A 22,813-nucleotide genomic window follows, 5' to 3' on the forward strand; every position below is an offset into this window, starting at 1 on the left:
TACTCTTTGATAGAAAATTTTCTTTGAATATTTAATGTAGTTAAGAACACAAAACTTTCAATCTATTGATTAGGTTGGAATAATTTCGTGCTTTAAAAAAAGTTAAATAATCTCATATAAATTAATAATCCTTCATGCATATATATATATATATATCCTTAAAAATACATTTAATAATTTGTTGTATAAACTATATTTTTTTTATAAATTTAACCATTGCATTAAGCGTTCTTATTGAAGAGTTTTCAATTTCTCTTAAAATTTAAACCCATTAAATACTCCAAAATAAATTCAGCTTAATATATGATATATTTTTAAAAATTATAAGTGAATATTAATCATAAAATTACTATGCTACAATTGTCTGATTTATTAAACATTTTTTTTGTTAATTGATTTATCTAACATTTAGTGTATATGTTCATTGATTTAATATCAAAATATTTCATACTTAATTAATAAAAAGATATATACAAATAATTGTTGAAAAGAATAACTTTGTCAATGTACATCAAATAAAAAAAAGAATGTAAGAGAAACAAATATAATCTATATACTTAAAATAAATAATTAAATTAAAACTAATTAAAATAAAATATATTAAAATTTAACTAAAAGCATCACGCTTGTAGGATAACTCACTTTTAATTCCTTTTATATATAAAATATTCTTAACAATAATCACACATCACTAATGAAATTAATTTATAATGTCCTGGATTAAGAAAGATCTATAATCTCTTACTTAAAAAGAAAAAAAGTATCTTAAGATTTTCTCTTAGGAAGCTACTAGAAGTTATAAAATTGTACTACACTCTCTAGACTCTAGAGTAGTACTCCCATTGTTCAACAAGTGTACCAAGTCCATGAGCATCACTCGGATGCTTCTGAGCCACACAATTGCAGACCATGAAACCTCAACTCAATCCTCATCAGCTGAAGAGTCTCATCTTTATTCTCCACGTGTCAAGCAATCATTGGCCTTGTTCCTATATCCTGAACACATCAGCACCTCCCCCCGAATTGCACCTCACCTACCAACCAACACAACAGGTTTACCCTTTTACTTTTCTCTCTCTCTCTCTCAAGAGTTTCCACTCAAACCAGATATAGATTACAATTCACAACCTCCACAACACAACAGCACAAGGAAACAAAACCAACCCTTTTGAGCTTGCACAACTCTGATGGTAGTTGCACAACTACTTCAGACTCTCTCTCTCTGAGTGCCTCACCACACAGATTCTGTGATATACCAATGGAGGCCCTCAATGCTGCTGGCTTGACCCCTCTATCTGTGCTCTCTGATAGAACAAAAACAAGAACTAAACACCCTTCTGTTTCTGCATGCAAAGTCTCAAACTTTTCCACCTCCACCAACAAGAAACAAGCATTGCTGCAAAGTTGCATATCAAAAACTTTGCATGGGGGGCTGATTCTTGCAGCTTCGGCTGTTAATGGTGGAGCTGCCACAGCCTTAACGTACGATGAGGCACTGGGACAACCTTTGAGCCTCCCTGGTACTGGGGACTTTGATGTGAATGGCTTTGTGGAGAGTGTCGCTGGCTTTGCAGCTGAGAACCCTGCAATTGTTGCCGGGGGAGTGGTTGTTTTGGCAGTGCCATTGGTTTTGTCTCAGGTTTTCAAGAAGCCTAAGGCTTGGGGTGTTGAGTCTGCTAAGAACGCGTATGCTAAACTTGGGGCTGATGGGAATGCTCAGCTGCTTGACATAAGGGCACTGGTGGAGATTAGGCAAGTGGGGTCCCCAGATGTTGGGGGTCTAAAGAAGAAAGCCGTGTCAATACCTTATAAGGGTGATGATAAGCCAGGGTTCTTGAAGAAGCTTGCATTGAAGTTTAAGGAGCCAGAGAATACCACATTGTTTATTCTTGACAAGTAAGAGTAGTACAGAACAATTTCATATATAGTTGTTTCTTTATTTGTTGTTTTAATCCATGTTGAGTGTTGGGAAAAATCCATCTCCTACATTGACCAGAGATAGTATCTGATAAGAGATTATAAAGTTGAGACACCCTTTATCTTAACGGTCAATTTTGTGAGGATGAATTAGGTCAGAAATGTAATATTAGGTTATCTCAATTTTGCTATTAATGGTGAGGGGAAGATTGAAGAATTCTCATTTACATTCAAAGGTTGTTGTGTTATTTTATAATGGATATTTGTTGTTTCTAATTGCACATTGCAAGAGAATATTCATGAACCTGATTGAGTGAACTTGTGATGGAAGCCAGATTTGATGGGAACTCTGAACTGGTTGCAGAGTTGGTTACCATTAATGGATTTAAAGCAGCTTATGCAATTAAGGATGGTGCAGAAGGACCGCGAGGATGGAAGGTATTTCCTCTCCCCTTCCATTTTTCTAATCATATTTCTAATATTTGCATTTTAAATACCAACTTTTTTTTCCTATTGATTACTATACTGACATTGGCTGGAATTCTGCAGAGTAGTGGTCTTCCTTGGATAGCACCACGGAAAACATTGAGTTTGGACAATCTGACAGATGCTATATCTGAAGCAATAGGAGTAAGTATCTGGGATTTGTCTAATTGCATTTCTTATTTCAATGCTGATGCACTTGCAAACTACTACTATTGCTTTTCAGATTATAAAATAGTAGGCATTTTCGTTCTGTTAAATTTAAATGTTTGCCCTCTCAAATTGAGAATTTTTGCTAGCAATAAAGGAAACTAACCAATCAGGAAAAATTTAGAATGAATTATTAAATGGACTTGCTCATCAGAAAAGTTAAATATGAGAATGAGATATTGTTTTTCTAAATATGGTGATTGATCCATTTACACATGCTTGCTTTTAACACAAACAGATTTTATTTATGATCTTGTTTGAGCATTTCTATGTCTTTCTAATTAATGGAGGTTTGTTGAAGGATACCTCTGATGGTGTGGCAGTTACTCTTGGGATTGCTGCAGCTGCTGCTGGACTTAGTATATTAGCTTTTTCTGAGGTTAATCTGATGAGTTATTACTTACACTTACTCCCTTCTTCTGAAAAAGCAATAATCCATTATGATGTGACTCCACTGACATAAATTTCTTGTTCATGGTGTTTTTTCTGTTTGTAGATAGAATCAATCCTCCAAGTTGTAGGATCAGCTGCGCTCATTCAGTTTGCAAGCAAGAAGCTTTTGTTTGCTGAGGTAGGCATGTTTTTCAAAGCAAGATGCATGGTTTTTCCATTTTTGTTGTTTATTATCATCAATTTCTTGAATAATTCTCCTTTGCCTCTAGTCGGCAACCATCCTCTTGTTGCATGTCCATGCTTTAATTATACAATATGCCCTTCTGTTGAGTTTATTGAGACATTATATAAAAATCAAACATCAAACATCAGATATTTCTCTTCAAGGAATGGAGGATATGTTCGTTTCTTTTTTTAATGATGTCATCAAAATGTAGAGAGATATGCTCATGAATCAAATTAGTTACATCAATCAGAGAAGAGCCATTTTAGTGTTTGTAACTATATGTAAGAGAGTGTTAGGTTCACCAAGAGAACCTCCTTGCATGGAGACAAGGATATTTATAACATGATATTGGGGAGCTGCTACGCAAGCACCACGTGCCGATAAAGGACAAAGGATAACGGAAAGCATGATAACAGAACCGCACTACAGAAATGCACTACTTCTAACATGCAATACTACCCCTAGGACTAGGTCCCTAACAGAATTGTTCCCTCAGCACTAAGCTTTAACAGAATACACTAACAAACACAATCCTCTATCTTCCTCTTCCTATCAGAGAGGGAGAAAGAGAGAGCAAGAGCAAGGGCCAAGGTACATTTGAGGTTGAGAAACCAGTCTCCCTCTATTGCTGAAAGACGAATGTATGAGGGTTTTTCCATTCAGTCCAACAATTTTAACCTGTTAGTTTGTGATCCCAGATGTGATTGTGAGTCCAACATTATAAGCATGGGATCATAGTGTGGGGTTTACAAGGGCTTGGAATCTCCAATTGTAACAGTTAACTTTTGTAGTGTGATTCTCCCAAGAATCTTATCAATTGGTGTTAGAGTTTTCCACCATGTCTTTTATTTACAAACTAGCATTGCTTGGGACTAGTCAAAGGACAAGTGCATAGCCATAGCTAGCCCGTGTGGGCATCAATGTTAGGATCCAATTTCAAGTTATGGGACTTGAGTACCACATAGGAAGTGTGAGGTTTATAAGGCCCGGGGTACTCCCAATTGCAATGGCTAGCTTTTATGATGTGGTTCTCCCAAGTTATCAAATTATTGTTACTTTTAAGTTTTGTTAGTACTGTAATTTGGATTTTTGGTGATGGAAATGGGATAGATGTTTGAATATTCTGTTATTCCAATGAATTTCTGATAATTGATTTTTGGTGATGTAAATGGGATAGATGTTTGAATATTCTGTTACTCCAATGGATGTATGATGATTGTCAACTATGTTGATTGCTATTAACAGATGGTTTTCCATAGGTCATGTGAGTCAAGATTCCCATGTTCAAAAACCAATCTTAGTGAAGAACATTTTCTCTCTTTAACGCATTAGTTTTGAGAATTGTTGCTAGAGCATGCAAAGCTATAGCCTGTAGTATTGTCCTTTTGGGTAATTTTCATTTCACATAACATAGTGGTATTCTATGAACATCCTCCAAAGTGGGTAGTGATGACTAAAGAAGTTAGAATATAAAGTAAAATACACTTTTCTCCCTTGAGAGATTCTTAAATTACATCCTTCCCCTCTTTATTTAAAAAATTGCTCCTCTTTTTCCTGAGATATCAGTATGAGTCACACTTTAGTCTATTTAATGTGAACTAGTCTATTAATAGTTGTGAGAAACTATGAACGAACTTCTTACGAGTACTTTTCTTTTTTCTTTAACTTTGAAGGTCACTTATAATTAATTCTGAACATTGTATTATCAATATTTGGACTTTAATAAATGTAATGATATTTTCAATTCTCTTACTATCAGCTTTGAAACTTCATTTGGAATCATTATCCATCTTCTAAAGTCTCAAAGTTCATAGCAAGAATTCAAAAGGAGTTGCTGATAATGTTGAAAGTCACAAGAGAAAAAATTAACCCTAAGATATTTGTTTATATTAAAATAAGAGGGGTAGGGCGGTGTAGTTTAAACCTCTCTTGTGGGAGGGGAGTATGATATACTCTAGAATAAATTATTAGGTTAGTTGCACACTCAAGAATTTTTACAATATGGCTTTTTTTGACAACCGAGGCTGACTGTTGCATGACAATTAACCCAGTCTCATTGGTCATCATGCCCTTTGTTCTGGTTTATTGTCATTTATATGGGTAAAGTCTCAAGCTCACATTATTTTTTTATATATATTAATTTCAATTTATTTGATGGCAGGACCGAAAGCAAACCGTGAAACAACTTGATGAGTTCTTGAACACCAAGGTTGCCCCTAAAGAACTTGTTGATGAAATAAAGGTACTTAATATTTTTCTTGATCTAAATTAGATGTAATTGTGATATGATGCATTTTGGAGCATATATTTTAAATTTTAATTGAGAGATATTATATCTGTTTCTGAAAATTTACCTCATGATTTGTGAACTTTTTTATCACTCTTTCTCTGACCCTTTTCTCTTTGAATGAAATTGCTGGGAACACTAGGATATTGGAAAGGCTCTTCTACCATCCTCTACCAATAATAAGGCTCTTCCTGCTCCAGAAGAGAAAAGTTCAGAGCTTGCTACAGCTGATAGCACTGTACAGAATGCAGTAGCTACTCCCGAGCCCAAAGCGGATGCAGTAGCTCCTGAAGTAAACTCAGTGCCCAAAACTGAAGTGAAGGCAGAAGAATCATTTCCTGCACAACCAAGGCCACTTTCACCATACCCATATGTAATGTCTTAATTTCCTTTCTCTATGATTTTTTCACTTTTGGTGCTGATTAGTCATGCTTGTGGTGTGGCCAATTTTCTTGGAACTTTTCTTTCCATATATATTCTTCTTTAAGAAATGCTAGTAACATATTTTCCATAACACTCTTTTAAACACATTATTAATGGTTGAAATTTGTTGGAAATCACAAAATTATTTGGTGGGTTTCACTTCTTATTTAACGAGTTTCACTCGTAATTTGTAGTTTCTTATACATTTTACTCAATAATATAGAGTTTGATAGAAGTAGTGTATTCAAGAGTGTGTGGTTAGCAGTAGCACTCGTATTTTTCTTCCAGTGTCATTATGATTCCATTTAATAGAATCTCTTTAATCAATATCAAATGTCACACTGCATTTTGTAATCACAAATAAACCTCATTTGTGAGGTTCTTCTGCCCAAGAAAAGACTGAAATATTGAATGAAGTTTGGGAAGAATGTGAAGTTGCATGTGAGAGGAAACATTATATTTCATAATTTTTAAAAAAATTAATAAATGAATGTTTAATTTATGAAGACTATATTCTGTGTTTATACTGCATGTTCCTGATATTTCTTCTTTCCTTTTTTCTTTTATGTTCTTTTCTTGAATTGCAGTATCCAGATTTCAAGCCTCCAACATCTCCTACCCCTTCACAGCCCTAGACCTTCACTTCTTTTAATCTTGAACATAATTCCATAGAAGGCAAATCAATTGTCCAAATATCCAGCATGTATCAAGAGGTGTACAATACTACAATCTATAATCCTATCAGAAAAAGTCATGCATCTTAATTTGCAGATAAGATCCGTGACATAAGTTGTATAATTTTAAAGTTTGTTATGATTATCCATCCACTTGTGCTACTGGGTACACTTTTTGTAATTGATGGATGTGTTGTAGAGGTAGGTGTCAAGTTAACATTGTAGTTATTTTAACATTTAGTATAACATTCAATCTTTCAGTTTTGGAGTAAGCAAATAAGGTTTATGTATGAAATTCTGCTTTGTATTGATTCATCAACTCAGATTGACTTTGCAATTGTGAAATATAATAGCTTATGCCAGGCTTGTTTAGCCCCCGGAAAACAAAATGAAAAGAAAAGAGCTGATGTTAGACTTTTTTCTGAAAATATCAATATAAGATGGATTTTTTTTTGGGTGAATAGATGGATTTAATATAAATACACTGATAGTGTGAAAACTTTCCACACTGTTAATCAATTATGAATCAGTTTAGGTATAAATTTTAAAGCAACTATTATAAAAGTTTAATAGTTAATAATCATGACAATCCAAAATTGAATGAAAGTGTAAAATGTTTTGTTATTTCTTTGTTATTGTTGGAAGGTTTAGTGTTGGACAGATTTTCGTTTAAGGCAATGTCAATGGGGGCCTACACTATCTTTGTTAGGGTTAGCTAAATGCATAAATCGGATTATCTAAGTTAATAAATATTTTGTACCAAATGTCATATGGTGACCCAAAAACAAGAGCCTTGGTGGAATGAAGTTATGTCTCCAAGGTTTTTCATTTTCAAAAAATAATATTATTTACATGTATTTTTTTAACCCTAACATTATTTCTCTTATATAACGAAAGAAGGAAAACACAATTTTTGCAGTAAAAAAAACGATTTTAACATGTACCTTGTTTTCCGTTAACATCTCCCCTTATGATATAAAAAAGTCAAAATAATTAAAAAAATTATCCTGAAAAATAAAGAATTTAATCAAAATACAATAGTAATATAAAATATTTTTATATTATAATAATTACATTAATGTTCATATGATTTTTAATTTTTTTAGAGGTCATGTAACTTTTAATTAATTTACTGCATAAATTTGCTTACATCAATAATTTACCAAAATTAAACTAAAAAGTAAAACATTTTTTATACAAAACCAATAGTTTGGGTAAAAAAAAAATGGAGGCAAACCGCTTCATTTTGAAAATTCACAAACCAATAGTGAAAAGAGACAGAGAGGGAAAAAGAAGAAGAAAAGAAAAAGAAAATTGCAAAAAGCGAAACCGAAAACCAAATCCGAAGAGTGAAGGTTCGTTGAATCCCATGGCGAGAGTGAAGCACACGCCAGCTTCTCGCAAATCCGGTATGTCTGAAAATTCATCACTTCACTCTCATTTTTTTCACTTCACAAATGAAACCCTCATTTTCTTCGCCATGCAAATTCGCAGCTAAAAAGCAAGCGCCACGCGCATCCACTTCCACGCAGCCGCCACCACAATCCCAATCGGTAACTCATTCTCTATTTTTTTCTTCTTCTGTGTTTTGGTTTACGAAATCCCTAATTTGACCTTTCTTTTCTGAATCTGCAAAGCCTGCAACTAGAGAGAGGAGGAGAGCTCAACAAGTGGAGCCGCAGCAGGGTAAGTAGTTTCGCGAAAACCCACATTCTGAGTTTGTTTTGTTTTGTGGTTGTAATAGTTATGGTGCTTAAGTATGGTGTTTTAATGTTTTGTTATTATTTGTTAAAAAAAAACAAAAAGAGCCTGAGGCTCAGGGAAGGAAGAAGAGGCGCAATAGGTCGGGAACTGTGGCGCTTCGTGAGATTCGGCATTTTCAGAGGAGTTGTGAGCTTCTCATCCCGGCTGCTCCCTTTATCAGATGTGTGAGTTTTTCTGCAACCATCAACATTTTGCTCTCAAGTGAAAATTAGCTGGTTTTGTGTTTGCTTGTACTCGGAATGATAATAATAATGATAATGTAGTGTTGATTTTGGGTATGTTGCATTGCTCTTGCTTAGATTTTAGTCTAAACTTTGCCAATTTTACCACAAAAAATTCGTTATGGCTGTCTGTCTATCTTTTACTACTAATGCTTAGGGGTGTTTGGAAAACTGTTTGATTGGTGTGGAATGGAAGTTTTACATATTAGAATTCCAAAGCATAAAAGTAAAAGAGGTGTTGGATTTATGTTACATTGGATGGAATGGATATGCAAACACACACTAGTTAAATTAGGCAGTTTGGTTAGTAAGTAGATACTAGTTATATTTGCTAGACAGTTAGCAGAATTAGTTCTCTCCTTCATCATGTATTCACCACAGCTACCAATAGCTGAAACTGTAATTAAAGTTCAAAATCTGGTTTTTATAAGGACAAAACTTGGATACAGTCTTTTGGGTACTTTTGGTGATGTTATTCAACATTGAATTTTCACCTCAATAATATGCACAATAAAGGTTTGCATTAAATGTTAGTGAAGGTTACTGAGATGAAACATCAATTCTAATTGGAGAACAACTCCAAAAGCATCTAAGGAGTTGCATCTAAATTTTTCCCTTTTCATAATTCTTCATTTGCAGCTTCTCTCACTCTATTACTCTAACACTATTTGATGTAAACTTAGGCGTAAAAATGAACATCATAGTTTGGCTGCTGTTTTATTTATTCACCGATGAAAGTGCTTGAAGAAGATGCTCTGTATGGAATTATGATTTGATTTGGCTGAACTAAACCTTGTGAGAAGTTTGTTCTTGCTGTTTTGGTAATATTTTTACTTTTGGCTATAGGTCAAACAGATTACAAATCAATTCTCTACGGAGGTGTCTCGTTGGACACCTGAAGCTGTGGTAGCACTTCAGGAGGTATGCAACTTTTTCCTTGCTCATTTGAGTTATCGCTAGGGTGCTTGTTGCAAATTTGCAGTTCATCTAATTATAATGAAAACGTGGCTTGTTTCAATTTGCTCCTGGTTGAACTATTTAAATTTTCATACTTACTGTTTCTGTTGTCCACTTTTTTTGTCTGTTTATTTTTATTTGTATGTTTTACATGATTATGTAATAATTGAAACTCGGTCAGATATTACCAAATCTGCATAGAGAAGAACCCATAGATTAATGAAAATTGAGATTTTAGACATTCAATATTTTAGTATAACACAATATGCATTAGGTATCTGCATTCTTAGTGAAATGAGAATATTAACTTGTCTATTTCTTAAGAGGTGTTCCACTTCCATGTGATATATGTTTTATTAGAAGGCTATATTTTTAAATTTTAATTCATATTACAATATTAATATATCAATTATGCAAAGACCTGGCAATTGTATTTCATAAATCCTTACGAATTCGATAGGCATACCTGGAATTTTTTTTCTTTCTTTAGTATATAGAGGGAAAGGTTATGGGTGTCTCCAAAAGGGAGGGGGAGTGGAAAAGGTTGCAGAGTGTATTGCAGGGTTTTAACATGTTCCCTTGCACTTTCCTTGCATGTCTCAGAGCTCTTCCAACTAAGTTATCTCCAAGGGTGATTATTAATTGAGATCAAATTCTCATTAAGAATGTTGACTGTTTTTAAACCATTTAAGAATGTGAACTTTATTTTGCTACCACTATAGTTGAGCAGCACAGCACACACACGCACTAGTGCAATGCATGCTTCTTTAGATAGCAAGTAATGCTCCTATTCTCTTATTATTCCATTCATGTAATCAATTTCAGCATACTTTTTCGGTTGAAGTTAGATAATTCATATGGTAGTTAATTCTGTTAGTTAGGTAGTTAGTTCGTTAAAGTTTGTTATAACCAACAAGCCTTATAAATAAGAGGCATGTGCATTGTTTAAGTGTAAGCTTTTGATACCTTGTGTTTGAAAAATTAATACAAACTATTATTCTCTCTTCCTCTCTCTGGATCATCACCCTCATCATCATTAGTTCAGTTTCTCTTATACTGTGAGGTTTGTCTTGCTGCTCTAACATTTTCAACAACTTAGGCATGTTTGGAATGGAATGGGATATTATAAAATCGAATTAGAGTATGGAATGAAAAAGATTTGCCATCCCTATGTTTGGATTATTATTAATGAGGGAGGGAAGGGGAAGGTAAAGGGTTATAAGTGTAAATTTCCAATGTTATTTTAAGTAACTCGGTTTAAAAGGTAAAATTGTAAATGACGATTTTAAAATAAAACCTATTTCACTTCACCAACTCCCAAGTTTGGGGGGGTAGAGTTTAAGTGGCTCCCTCTCAATTACCTTCTCTTCCATAAATTTTTGACGCAGGGAGCACTACTCCTGACCTGACCTGCACTTTACACCTCTGCCCCTCAAAATTACCCCTCATTCAAATGGACTCGTATCTACCCCTTTAATGTGTCTCATCAGTTGCTACATTTACATCTCTGATGTTCTTTATGGATGCCTTGTACCAAGTCCTTGTCAATAGTGCTGCTGTTTTTGTGATTTTTTTTGAAAATGCTTGTTGTTGCTTTAGAATCATTTATTTATTTTCACCTGTTGTGTAATTTATAACCATATTTCTATAAAACATGACCATTCTTTTGGATTTTTATATAACCATACCTCAGGCAGCTGAGGAATATCTGGTTCACTTATTTGAAGATGGAATGCTCTGTGCAATTCATGCAAGGCGTATTACTCTTAGTAAGTTGATATAATTTTTTAAATTCTATACTTGATTTACCTTTCATCGATCATCAAATCATCCATGAATTTATCTTCCATAAATTCTATGCTGCTTTTATTTGTGTATGAATGTATTTTTTTCTTTGTTACAGAAAAATTGATTATTTTATTATGTTATTAATTAATTACATTCAAAAGAATATTCTACAGTCTGTAATCTGTATGATGGAATTTTCTTTGGGGGATGCAGTAAATTCTAGATGAAAAAACTCATGGTAGTGTAGTGGTTGCGAAAATTTGTGTATTTTTATAAAACATGTATTGTTTTAATTGACAAATGCGCTTCGAGTTCTGACTTGCCATGTCCATTCACTTCCTTCCTTTTATTGGTGTGTGTGACCATTTATAAAAAAATGCTACATCTGCTGAATTCAGAAAGTGATAAATATGCATTGTGGACTGTTTGTTACCTCTAGTCATGTAAAGGGTTGCAGAAGCCAGAAGGCAATTAAACATAGTGATCAACATATGTTAGGAATAGAAAAAAAATCATTTTTAAGTCAAGCTTCCCTTTGGTAGGGGAGCCGGTGTCATACTGTTCTTGATGGATCTCAGTAGCTAAATTTAAATGAACAGAATAGTTGAGCATACTATTATTTTGGAGGAAAATAAATGGGCAGAATGCTAAACACAACGTTGGTTTGCTAGCATAGTGGTATTTGCCAGAGATCCATAATTCCATACAAGTCTATAGATTAGCGGCACTATAGTGTAGTAGCAGAGCAGAGAGGCCCTAGACCGCTATGGAATTCAGAAAGCAGAGCAGTTTTCAATAGCAACCACAATTTTAGATTGATAATTATGATTATGCAAAGATCATTCTTGCTGTTTATTAATTGGTTTATGCTTTTCCATTGTGAATATTTGTGTTCTTTTTCAGTAACCTCACCAATATATGTTCTTTTTTTTTTTTTTCTTGTTTGTTCCCTCAGTGAAAAAGGACATTGAGTTGGCCCGGAGGCTTGGAGGAATAGGAAGGCCTTGGTGAGTGGACGATACTAGTAGAAGACCATTGGTTCTTTTGTTTGTAAAAGTTCACACAGTAGGGGGATTTCAATGAAGGGAGGCATTGGTGCTTCTGTACTCCGCACTCTAATTGCAGTGATTATTTGATATTAAATGTTAGGAACTAGACACTAACTAATGTATGCCAATGGTTATATCTCTGTAGGTGAAACAACCATTATAGAATGGTTGCTACTATAACTTTAAATTGATGAGTGAGGTAATAGTGTAACATTGTAGCAATGAAGTATTCTAAGATTATTGTCATTCATGTTGATTTTCTGTGGTAGAAGGAATTCAAGGGTCCACAAAATGTCAAGGCTTAAAATTTCTTCCACAGAGATGTGCTCATTCAGCACGCCTAACTTGTTAAACCAAAATTCAATTCACTTATTCTTACTTAACGAGCCAATCTCACTAAGCAAGCCAATTTCTGACTTATCCTCTTTCCCCATCATCTCACCTACTCCCCATGTCCCCCACCTTCTTCTCACTCAACCCCCCTAACACCACCCTCCCCTCGCCACAGTTGCACAACCATCAAAACTGATCACCTTTGCACTATGCCACCATCCTACCCCATCTCCTCCATGTCGTGTTGCTACCACTTACTACCATCATTGAGCTCTCATGTACATCTACCGTTGCACACACCTTTGTTACAACGAAATCACATTTTTGCATAGATATTTGGATGCATGAAATCATAATTTTATTATGTTAAGGAGACTGCTGCAAAATATAATAACAAAATCATTACTTCGTTATGTTAAGGGGGCAAAATTGATGCATGAAGAAATTATGATTTCATTGTACATTTTGTTCAATAAAATCATGATTCCATAGAAATGATATTTTTGTAATAGAAAAGTTTTAGTCTCTTGAGGGTCAAAAATTATTTTAATGGGACCAATAATGTAATAGAGGTTCAAAAACCCAATATTGAGGGTCCACCAATGTTGTTAATGTTTGATGTAATGACTAATTAGTTAGAGTTGCATGCTTATGTTTTTTTTATCACTATACAATAATAAATTGTAATTACAGTCTTCTAAAATTTGCCAAAAAAAAAAAAATCTAATCTTCCAAATTTTCTATTAATCCTGAGTTCGATAGTGGATATTTAACAATTGCGTCCCCGCAACTTCTTGATTTGGGAAGGTTAAAAAAAATGGCAAAATAAAGAGTGAGAGAAATTTCTAATGATAGCTCTTCATATATAACCTTTTCATCTAATTTTTAAATCAATTTAAAAATGAAAAAATAAATTAAATTCCATCGAATCAAAGGATATAAATTTCGAATAAATAGATATATAAATAAAGTACTTTCGCATCTTTATTAAACCTTGAAACTCATAATGAGCAAGTTTCATCAAATGTTTTCATGCTCAAATTATACATCTTCCATGTAAGTCTCAACTTTTACAGTATAATACATTATACATCGACTTTAATTCGTATTTATTGCTTCCAACACATATCATTGACATTAATCCATTCCGTTACAAAGGTGTCCCCTTATCTTTCATAAAGTCCAAATGTCGTTAATCATGCTCTCTCGCCCTTGTAAGTGAACAAATCAATCTGTGGGTCCATTTCCAAAAGAGCCACACACTACTTATTTAAAATGTTATTTTCGGATCATTCTAATGTGTAATGCCTTTTAGAGATCACATTATTTTTTTAAGAAAATTAATAGACCATAAAATGCAATTGGATGTATCTGCTTTAACACTATCTTTACCTAACCAAGCTGAAAGGTACAAAGAGAAAATAAAACTCAGTTTGGATTAACTGGTTTAATAGATAAATTGGTGATTCCGTTACATAACTAATTTTAATAAGTTATGGATCAATTATGCAACTAACTAAATCAATGCATTCATGTTTGAACCGGCCTAAAATGTGGTTTAACCAATGTGAACAGAGACAATGGGTTAATGTACTAAATTAGTTTTGTAAAACATTAATGTAAAATTTTATAGATAAGGCTTAAACTTGCAACTTAATCAAGTAACATCACCCCTTACACCTTAATTACATGTTAGTGCAATTTCGAGTAATATTACACCAACGAATTTGGTAGTTTACTAAAAAAATAATTCCTGTGAGAGTAGGAAAAAAACATTATTATATTATATGATATTTATTGGATACCTTAGTAACATATTAACATTGTATATGGTTTCCTTACAAAAATATTATAAATGAATTAGATGACATCAAATTGTAATGTAACTATTATGAATGCATTCTCTTAATTACTCTAATATATATTGGAAAATGATTACCGTACACAAAATATGTATGGGCATGAAAGAAAGATATTTTAAAAAGAAAAAAATAATAAAAGAAGATAAAAATAATAATGTATAATAAATGATATGATAAAAAAAATGAAGTAGAAATGAGATTAAAAAGAAAATATATAATAATAACAACTCATAAATATATGAGAAAGGGTACCATACATTAAAAAAAAGTACCCGTAAAGGTAAAATTTATTAGTATTATTATGTGATAATGATAAAAGCAATATTCTCTTAATTAGTTAAACACGTACCTTTAGTGCAACAGAAATGGTCACATGGTTTAAGTAGTCCAATTATTTAATTTGTTGGAGATACTTGATGATGGCTTCCATTTCACTATGTCATTCAGATCACCATACTTTGTAGTGCCCAGTACGTATTCCTTTTGTTGTTATCTTTTATTGTTAAAAACATTAAAGTAAGGAAACGGAAATGTAAATATGTAATATTCTAAAATCAAAACCTTATTTACTTGTTTTTTTATTCTTCTGAGCAGCAAAGGAAAAAAGACGTTTATTAAAACCTTATCTTACTTTTAGTTGTCTGCACATATATAGAAGTATGTCACAGTTTTTATTACAATTTAAACAATGGTATGAGAAGCAAAACAACATAGAAAAATATCTTTATTTGCATTCTTACAAAGTATAAATGATATTTCTAACCAAACTAACAAATTAATATTTGTTGCTATAAAAAAAATATCATTCATTATGTGTGAAACCAAATTTTGTTTACAATACTCGATCTCCTGTACAAGTATTTTTCAACTTCATGCTGTTTGATACACATGTTAGATACACAGTGCTTTATGGAAATTTTAGCAATAATCTTGTTTGTAGAAAGTTGTATTCGGAGAGGTAAACTACAACGGGAAAGAAATTAATCTCCCGTTTGGCCAAATTAATTACTTCTAACAAAACACATTTATTTACATTACAAAAATCAAATTAAATTCACCTTATTTATTTATTTTTTAAAAAAATCAATCCTACTTAAAAAAACAGTTTCACAAATTGTAGGAAAAAAAAACACGACGGGCTTGATAAAAGAATGCAAGTCTCTATAATAAGGCCATAATAAATAAATTTTATTCACATGAAAACCAATTTATTGATATGTCATCGACAGTCGACACCTTTTAAATGTTGTTGAATCGTTTAGCATAATATGTGAAAAAAAATTCCGATAATTTATTATCAGATAGAGACGTATATGAAAATTCAACTTTTCAGGAAATGTAAGGAACTGACTAACTAAAAATCATTAATTCGAACCCATTTTTACTCACGTCCACATACACCAATCTTTTGAAATTTTCAACTTGTTGGACTATGGGACATGTTCATAGACCTGGCTACTTGTTTGATTCTTTGTGTGTCTAACGCTTTCCTAAAGTTTATAGATTCTTTTTCATTAATCTTTTAGAGCAACGCAATAATGCATCTTTGATATTGGTAATGCAATAAATTTTAATTGATTACTCGATTAGGTGTGGTGATCATTGTGATATAAAAAATATCTCATATTTGATCCACTTAATAAATAAAATAATGTTGAAAGTAATAATGTTTCACTTTTTTATATCTCATTTTATGTGATAAATCAAAAGTTTGAATTTTTATTAGAAGATATGCTTACATCAAGTATGAGTTTGGATTAGCTACAACAATGTGTACATATGCATATTTTCACGTCAAATCCACTAAAATGACACAAAAGCTAAATATTAAATGCAGATCAGGGGTTGCAAAGCCAAAGCAAACATGCCATAAATATTTAATTGTACCTCGAATATATAATTGTGCCCAAAAGAAAATAATGCAAGGGAAAAAAAAAAGTAAAGTTAGAAAAGCAAGGGTGTTAATTGAGAAACCATATGATTGGAAGTAAAAGAAAACGTTTCCATGACAATACATAACTAGAATAGTGTTCCCTGCTCTCAGTTTCCACAAAACAACCTGGTAATTTCGTTGTGGAAAATTTGAAACCCTGTCTTGGTATTATATTTGTCGTGGACAGCTTCGTACCATTTGGAAAATATATGTTCACCAAATTGGGACCTTTGAGGAGCTATTTTGGGTCTCATTTTCAGATTATATCCTTCCAAAAATTCGTTTGAATTCCACGTTTTTCTTTCTTATCGGATGTGGATCTGTCATTGATCATCAAATTGCCATCCAAATCAAGCAACAAAAACATGTTAGTAATATTTTCCTTCATTACTCAAAGTTAATTTATTATTAAGATGATTGGTTTAAACTCAAGCTTTTCAAAATATTGATGCACTATTTTTTTTTTAAAAAAATAACTGTTAATTTGATCCTTAAATTATTTTAAGAGAATTAATTTGATTTTTAATTTTTTAAAAAATTTAATTTAATTCTCAATTTTTTTTAAAATACATCAATTTAGTATTACACATGAATTTTTGTTTGTGAAAAGTGATAATTATATTTATTTTTTTTTTAAAAAAAAAAATAGATCTAGTTCCCTCTCCCTATCTTCCTCTTCCCCATCTTTCAAAACAGATTCATGAACTTGCAAATCTTCTTTGCAAACCAGTTCTTCTCGTGATGGTGGTGGCTGTGTGGTGGTGACAGGTGATGGAAGGACATGTGTGGGGGATGAAGAGGGTGCCACATTGGATCTAAAAGAAGGGAAAGAAGAGGAAGAGGAATGAGAAACCAAAGCTAATCTGAAAATTTTAAAAAATAATAAATATAATAACAGTTAAAAATCCTCATTATTTATATAAAAAAAATAATTCAAATTTACCATCTTAACGAGTCAGTCTGATTGGACGGAAAGATATTTTTCTATAATTTGAGACGTAAATTAAATTTTTTAAAATAATTTGAGGATGAAATTAATAATTAAGTCTTTTAAAAAATGATAATTAAAGTTGGGTTCTTAAATTAATGATTGCGATTATCTGATCGTTGAATGTTCTTATTAATTAAATAATATTTCATAGTTCGACAAAACGGCGTGAAAAAACTAAATATAAAATTCCGAAAACGAAAAGTAGTATCTATAAATAGATATGATTTATAAATGCATTATCTCATCTCATAATTTGAGATAAAAAACAAAAATTTAAATATAATCAAAAGTTGATCGTGTGAAAAAGAACTTTTCAAACATTAACGTATTTAAGTTTCCCAAGTAAACAGATTGAAAATCTTAAGATTAATTTGTGAGAGAAACTCAAGTTATTAAAGGTTAGACTAAGACACCGGAATAAGAAGATCTTCGGAACCATCGATCTCAATATTACCCAATTAGTCGGAAAGTTAAATGAGCCATAGACAAAGGTAGTAACCCAACAAATTATGGAAGGTAGAAGAAATTTATGTTAGAAATAGAAGGACTTTAAAAGCAAACTTGTCTATGGCTCATTTAGAGAGACCCTTGTACATTATAAGTCTAAAAGAATGGAGGATGGAGAAGCAAACTTGACATTATTCCTTTTGTGTGTCCGTGATTGGAGGAGAATATTATAAGAAAATCATCAATAAAAGCTGTTGCTAATGGCTAAGTATAAGTTTGAATGGATGACCATAAAATTGATTTTGAATGAAATTAATTTTATATAATTATGATTATAATTGATTATGAAGTAACAGTTTTTTTTTGTTTAAATAACAAATATTAGAAAATTATTTTTTTTAAAGATAATGTTGTTTGGATTCTTTAAATCAAAATTGTTTTTAGTATATAATTATCAAAATGGGTTTGAATATGTTTATATGTATACTTATTTTCTATTATAAATAACTATGTGGACATTTATATTAATATACTAAAAATAAGGCTTCAATTTATTTTGGAGGACTAAAATTGCACCATTATATACTTATAAGGACCAAAAGTGGATTCAAGACTACAAATAAGTAGTTATCTAATAATTTTTTCACTTTATGGTAAATACTAAGTTAAGAAAATATATGTATAATATGTTAACTTTTGAAATAGAATGCATATCCCTTATAAAAATATGGAAATTAAATAAATATAGCAAGACTTTTCATTATATTTTTTTAAATCAACAAATTGTAAGCATATGCATTAGGGTATTAATGAGAGGGTAAATTAGACAAATTCAATTAAAATTTATTTTGATAGAAGAAAAAGTGACTTTTACATTCTTACTTGCTTTAACTCCGCCAGGATTTTTTCCGTAAAAATGATTCTACTAAAATAATGAAACATGCAAGGTTTTGGTTAATGAAGTTTGACCCACCTCACCATATTTCACCATGATTTTAAAGTCAATCCAAAGACAGATATTAAAAGTTATCACCATAATTGCTTTTAGATGATTGCCATAAAATTTTGTGTAAACCAAAAGAAATTGACATTTAATAACATTGCTTAAGTTGTCACTCAAGATGAAGTAAATTTATGAAAACTAAACAAAAAATAAATAAACACTTCATTTCCCCTCAAACCACCACCCTTGAGCCATTAACCATTAAGCCACTTTTACCACGAGTCACTACATATATAGCAAGCAGAGCAATCACCATAAACAACCATCAACAAGGGAGAGGGAGAAAAAGGAGGAAATGGAAAATAGGAAGAGGTAAATAAAAGGGATGAGGGACATTGTAGAATGTAGAGTGAGGGGAAAAGGGTGATTATATAGAGATTCAAGCAAATACTTGGTCATTGAATTGCTTACTAAAGATGATTCTAGTCTTATGACTATTAAATTTTTAAAAAATGCGAGGAAGAAAGCAGGAGATCAAATGAATATGTGAGTGATGTTTTTGATTTTGTGCTTAAAAAGTACTCACAATTAAATCTTATCTTATTAGGTGAGATCAAATAGTAGCTTTTGTTAAATATTATATCTAAATGTAGAGTGAGGGGCCAGGTGCTCATTTTTTTTTTTTTTTTGTCTGCTTATATTAAAAGCAGCTCTTATTAGCTAGTTGCAAGTGATTCAGTTATTAGCATCTCGTACACTACACATATGACAAATTAAAATATTCAATTAAAAATCTATAAAAATAATAAATAAAATATTTATCTTGAAAGTCGGAAGACTAAACACGTATACGTGTATTTTAAATAGACTATGAATTCGTACAATAAAGTAAAAAGTATGATATGATAATCTTTTTTAGTACTGTGTTATTATTATATTATATCTTGTTTTTTTTGTTCGTTTCTTTGTCAGTTTCTCTGAATGAATAATTGTCCACGTTGTCTTCTAGAGCATAGAAATTAAATCTCTGCAATCATATAAGTTGAAGTGTGCCAACGCGTTTCCAATGGAATGCTAAAACAAGAAATTGCAAAACCATTGACTTGGGACTATACAACTGCAGGTTAGTGTAAGGCGGCTACAGTATTCATATCCTGTTTTGCACTTTGCAGAGACAAAATCAAAAAGGAAGGAAAAAGAAATGGAAAATGGTCATTGTTGTTATTGAATTTATGTTACATATCACACTCTTTAATGTAGTTTGTGTATTTTAAAATAAGTTTGATCAATCATTAGCTTTTCAAAACAAAATAAAACAGTTCAAAAAATCAAATAAAGTACAAAGATTTTGGTGTGTTATTTCTATAATTTAATGAAAGCTAATGCCTAATGGATTCTTAAATAACCATCATCTTTTTTTACTTAAGTATAAATATACTGTTATAATTAAATTTATTAAATTATTAAAATATTAATGCAATTATATTGACAATTTACAGAATTATTTTACCTTTTTAAATAGCAGAATTGTTTTTTGGGACAGAAAATTTACAAAATATATTCTTCTAGAGCTGCGGGCGTTCAATGTTTTTTTCTTTTGAGTCATGCAGTGTACATTGTCGACTATATATTCTATAAGGTGCCAATTAGTTGGCTCCCTATTTGTGTAAATATATATATATATATATATATATATATATATATATATATATATATATATATATATATATATATATATATATATATATATATATATATATATAACTCAATGATGACATTTTGAGAAATAATATCAACTTGAGTTTGTTGGTTATTTTCTTGTTCAATTATTATTTGGTAGAAAATTAATCACGTGAATCATTTTAGTTTAAAAAAACATGGGGCTTAGGGAATATATACATCCGATTATATATATATATATATATATATATATATATATATATATATATATATATAACACACAACTAGTACTCCTCCTCAAAAAATTAAAAATACAACTAGTACTCTTCGTTATTTTTGCAGCTTGAACTTGATATCATAAAATAATTTTTAGACCTGCTGGCGTTCAATTAATATTTAGTTGTCTACATTTTGAGTTATGCAATTTAATTATACGATATATTGTCAAATGACATGTAGACTATATATGTATGTTCTACCACTTTTTTTCATAAATAAAATATCGAGTATGTTTAATTAAGTGGCAAGTTGGCTGGCTATTTGTGCAAATGAAGTTTAGATTATTTGTTTTATATTGAAAACTTAATGTAATAACATTTTAAGAAATGTCAGCTCATTGTAAAAAAAAAAATGCTAACAATTTAATCATTTGACTTGTTTTTTTTGTTGTCAACACATATCTAATCCTTGTTATACCTTTTTAAATTCTAAAAGCCTGCATAAAACTTTAATAAAATAATCGCACTTGCAGAATTTATATTAATATTGGAAATTAGTGGCAAGTGGGTTGCCTATAATTGTGTAAATCTCTGCAACATTTATATTATATTGAAAACTTAATTAATGTCTTGCCATTTTAAGAAATATCAACTGGAGTTTGTTGGTTATTTTCTTGTACAATTATTTAGTAATCACGTGAATCATTCTGAAGACATTGGGTCTTAAGGAGTATTATACATTTAGTTATAAGCAGTTATGACACACAGCTCTTCGTAAGTTGTAGCTTGAATATTTCATGATATAATTTTTAGACCTGCTGGCGTTCAATGCTTTCATTTTGAGTTATGGAATTTAATTAGATTAAAATATGTTTTAGGTTAATTTTTGTCTTGTATCCTAATAATTGTTTTTATTAAATCTCTAATAAAATAATAATTTTATTTTTTTATCTTGAATATTTTTTAGTTTCTGATAAATTAACACATCATGGTTGCTCCATAATAAAATGAAAATAACTTTCATCACCAATATAATAAAAACAACTTATGATGCGGTAATTATAGTTAGGAGTTCAATCTTCATATTAAAAAGTCAACTATTTTAAAAAAATCTTAATATTGTAAGAAATTAATTTCTTATTCAGTGTTGGGTAAAAAAAAACCCAAAAACAATTTCCTTTACACGCCTACCTACACCCATGAATATAACATATACCAACATCTCGGTAACATGAACATGATTAGCATATTGATGAAATGGCCAATACATTATCAAATGACCAAGCATATCAATATGTATGCAAGTGTTTATTATGCATAAACTAGCACCATTTCTATTTTTTCTACATTAAAATCTTCCAATATAAAAAAAATGTTTAAAAAACTATGCTTGTTAGCCTTCAGAAATTGGCATGGCTGCTAGGTAAGTCTTTAATTGTACCGGACTAAAAATAAAGCAAGGGCTTTCAATGTTCCATGGATAAAATTTGTCAACCAGAAATCACAGTTATATGAGTGGTTTTTATTTCATTCCACACTCCCAAGTTAAAAAAGTTAATAAAAATTAAATGAGATGAGATGCATGCTATCAAAAACAACTTCATACCAAAGTTTAATAATTAATAAATACAGCCCCATTTGACACCATACCATCCATTAGAAATGTTTAATATTTCTTTTACCTTAATTATAAAACTCTTTCAATTAATTCACACTATTTTTAAAAAAAATAATTATATTAACTCGGTCAATTAATTATACCGTCATTTCAAAATTATCATTTTTTTATCTCTATATATCTATTTAATCGGCTTTTTATTAATGCTTGAAGAGAAAATAATTAAGTAAAAATATATAGCAAAAAATAATTAATACATTTAAAAATTTTATTATAAAAATCTTATAAAAAAAGATAAATAAATTTATGAAAAGAGACATTAAACATTAAATCAACTCAAGAATTAATTACTCGGCACCCTACTTTTGATTGGAGGCCTCACATTGTATAACTATC

The 22,813-nt window shown here is 31.1% G+C and overlaps 2 protein-coding genes across 2 annotated transcripts; both read left to right on the forward strand.

The window, feature by feature from the left end:
* The first annotated feature begins 1,025 nt into the window (after nucleotides 1-1,025).
* LOC100810796 (rhodanese-like domain-containing protein 4, chloroplastic) lies at nucleotides 1,026-6,908 on the forward strand. The gene is made up of 8 exons (XM_003528749.5): nucleotides 1,026-1,896; nucleotides 2,253-2,355; nucleotides 2,467-2,547; nucleotides 2,912-2,989; nucleotides 3,107-3,181; nucleotides 5,391-5,471; nucleotides 5,659-5,889; nucleotides 6,527-6,908. The coding sequence occupies exons 1-8, from the start codon at nucleotides 1,259-1,261 to the stop codon at nucleotides 6,572-6,574; spliced, it is 1,335 nt and encodes a 444-aa protein (XP_003528797.1). The 5' UTR covers nucleotides 1,026-1,258; the 3' UTR covers nucleotides 6,575-6,908.
* Nucleotides 6,909-7,845: 937 nt separating this feature from the next.
* LOC100811872 (histone H3-like centromeric protein HTR12) lies at nucleotides 7,846-12,638 on the forward strand. The gene is made up of 7 exons (XM_003528751.5): nucleotides 7,846-8,022; nucleotides 8,108-8,166; nucleotides 8,251-8,299; nucleotides 8,420-8,541; nucleotides 9,445-9,519; nucleotides 11,249-11,324; nucleotides 12,299-12,638. The coding sequence occupies exons 1-7, from the start codon at nucleotides 7,983-7,985 to the stop codon at nucleotides 12,352-12,354; spliced, it is 477 nt and encodes a 158-aa protein (XP_003528799.1). The 5' UTR covers nucleotides 7,846-7,982; the 3' UTR covers nucleotides 12,355-12,638.
* The last annotated feature ends 10,175 nt before the right edge of the window (nucleotides 12,639-22,813 follow it).

Source organism: Glycine max, chromosome 7 (genome assembly GCF_000004515.6).
Source record: "Glycine max cultivar Williams 82 chromosome 7, Glycine_max_v4.0, whole genome shotgun sequence".
Classification (NCBI taxonomy): Eukaryota; Viridiplantae; Streptophyta; class Magnoliopsida; order Fabales; family Fabaceae; genus Glycine; species Glycine max.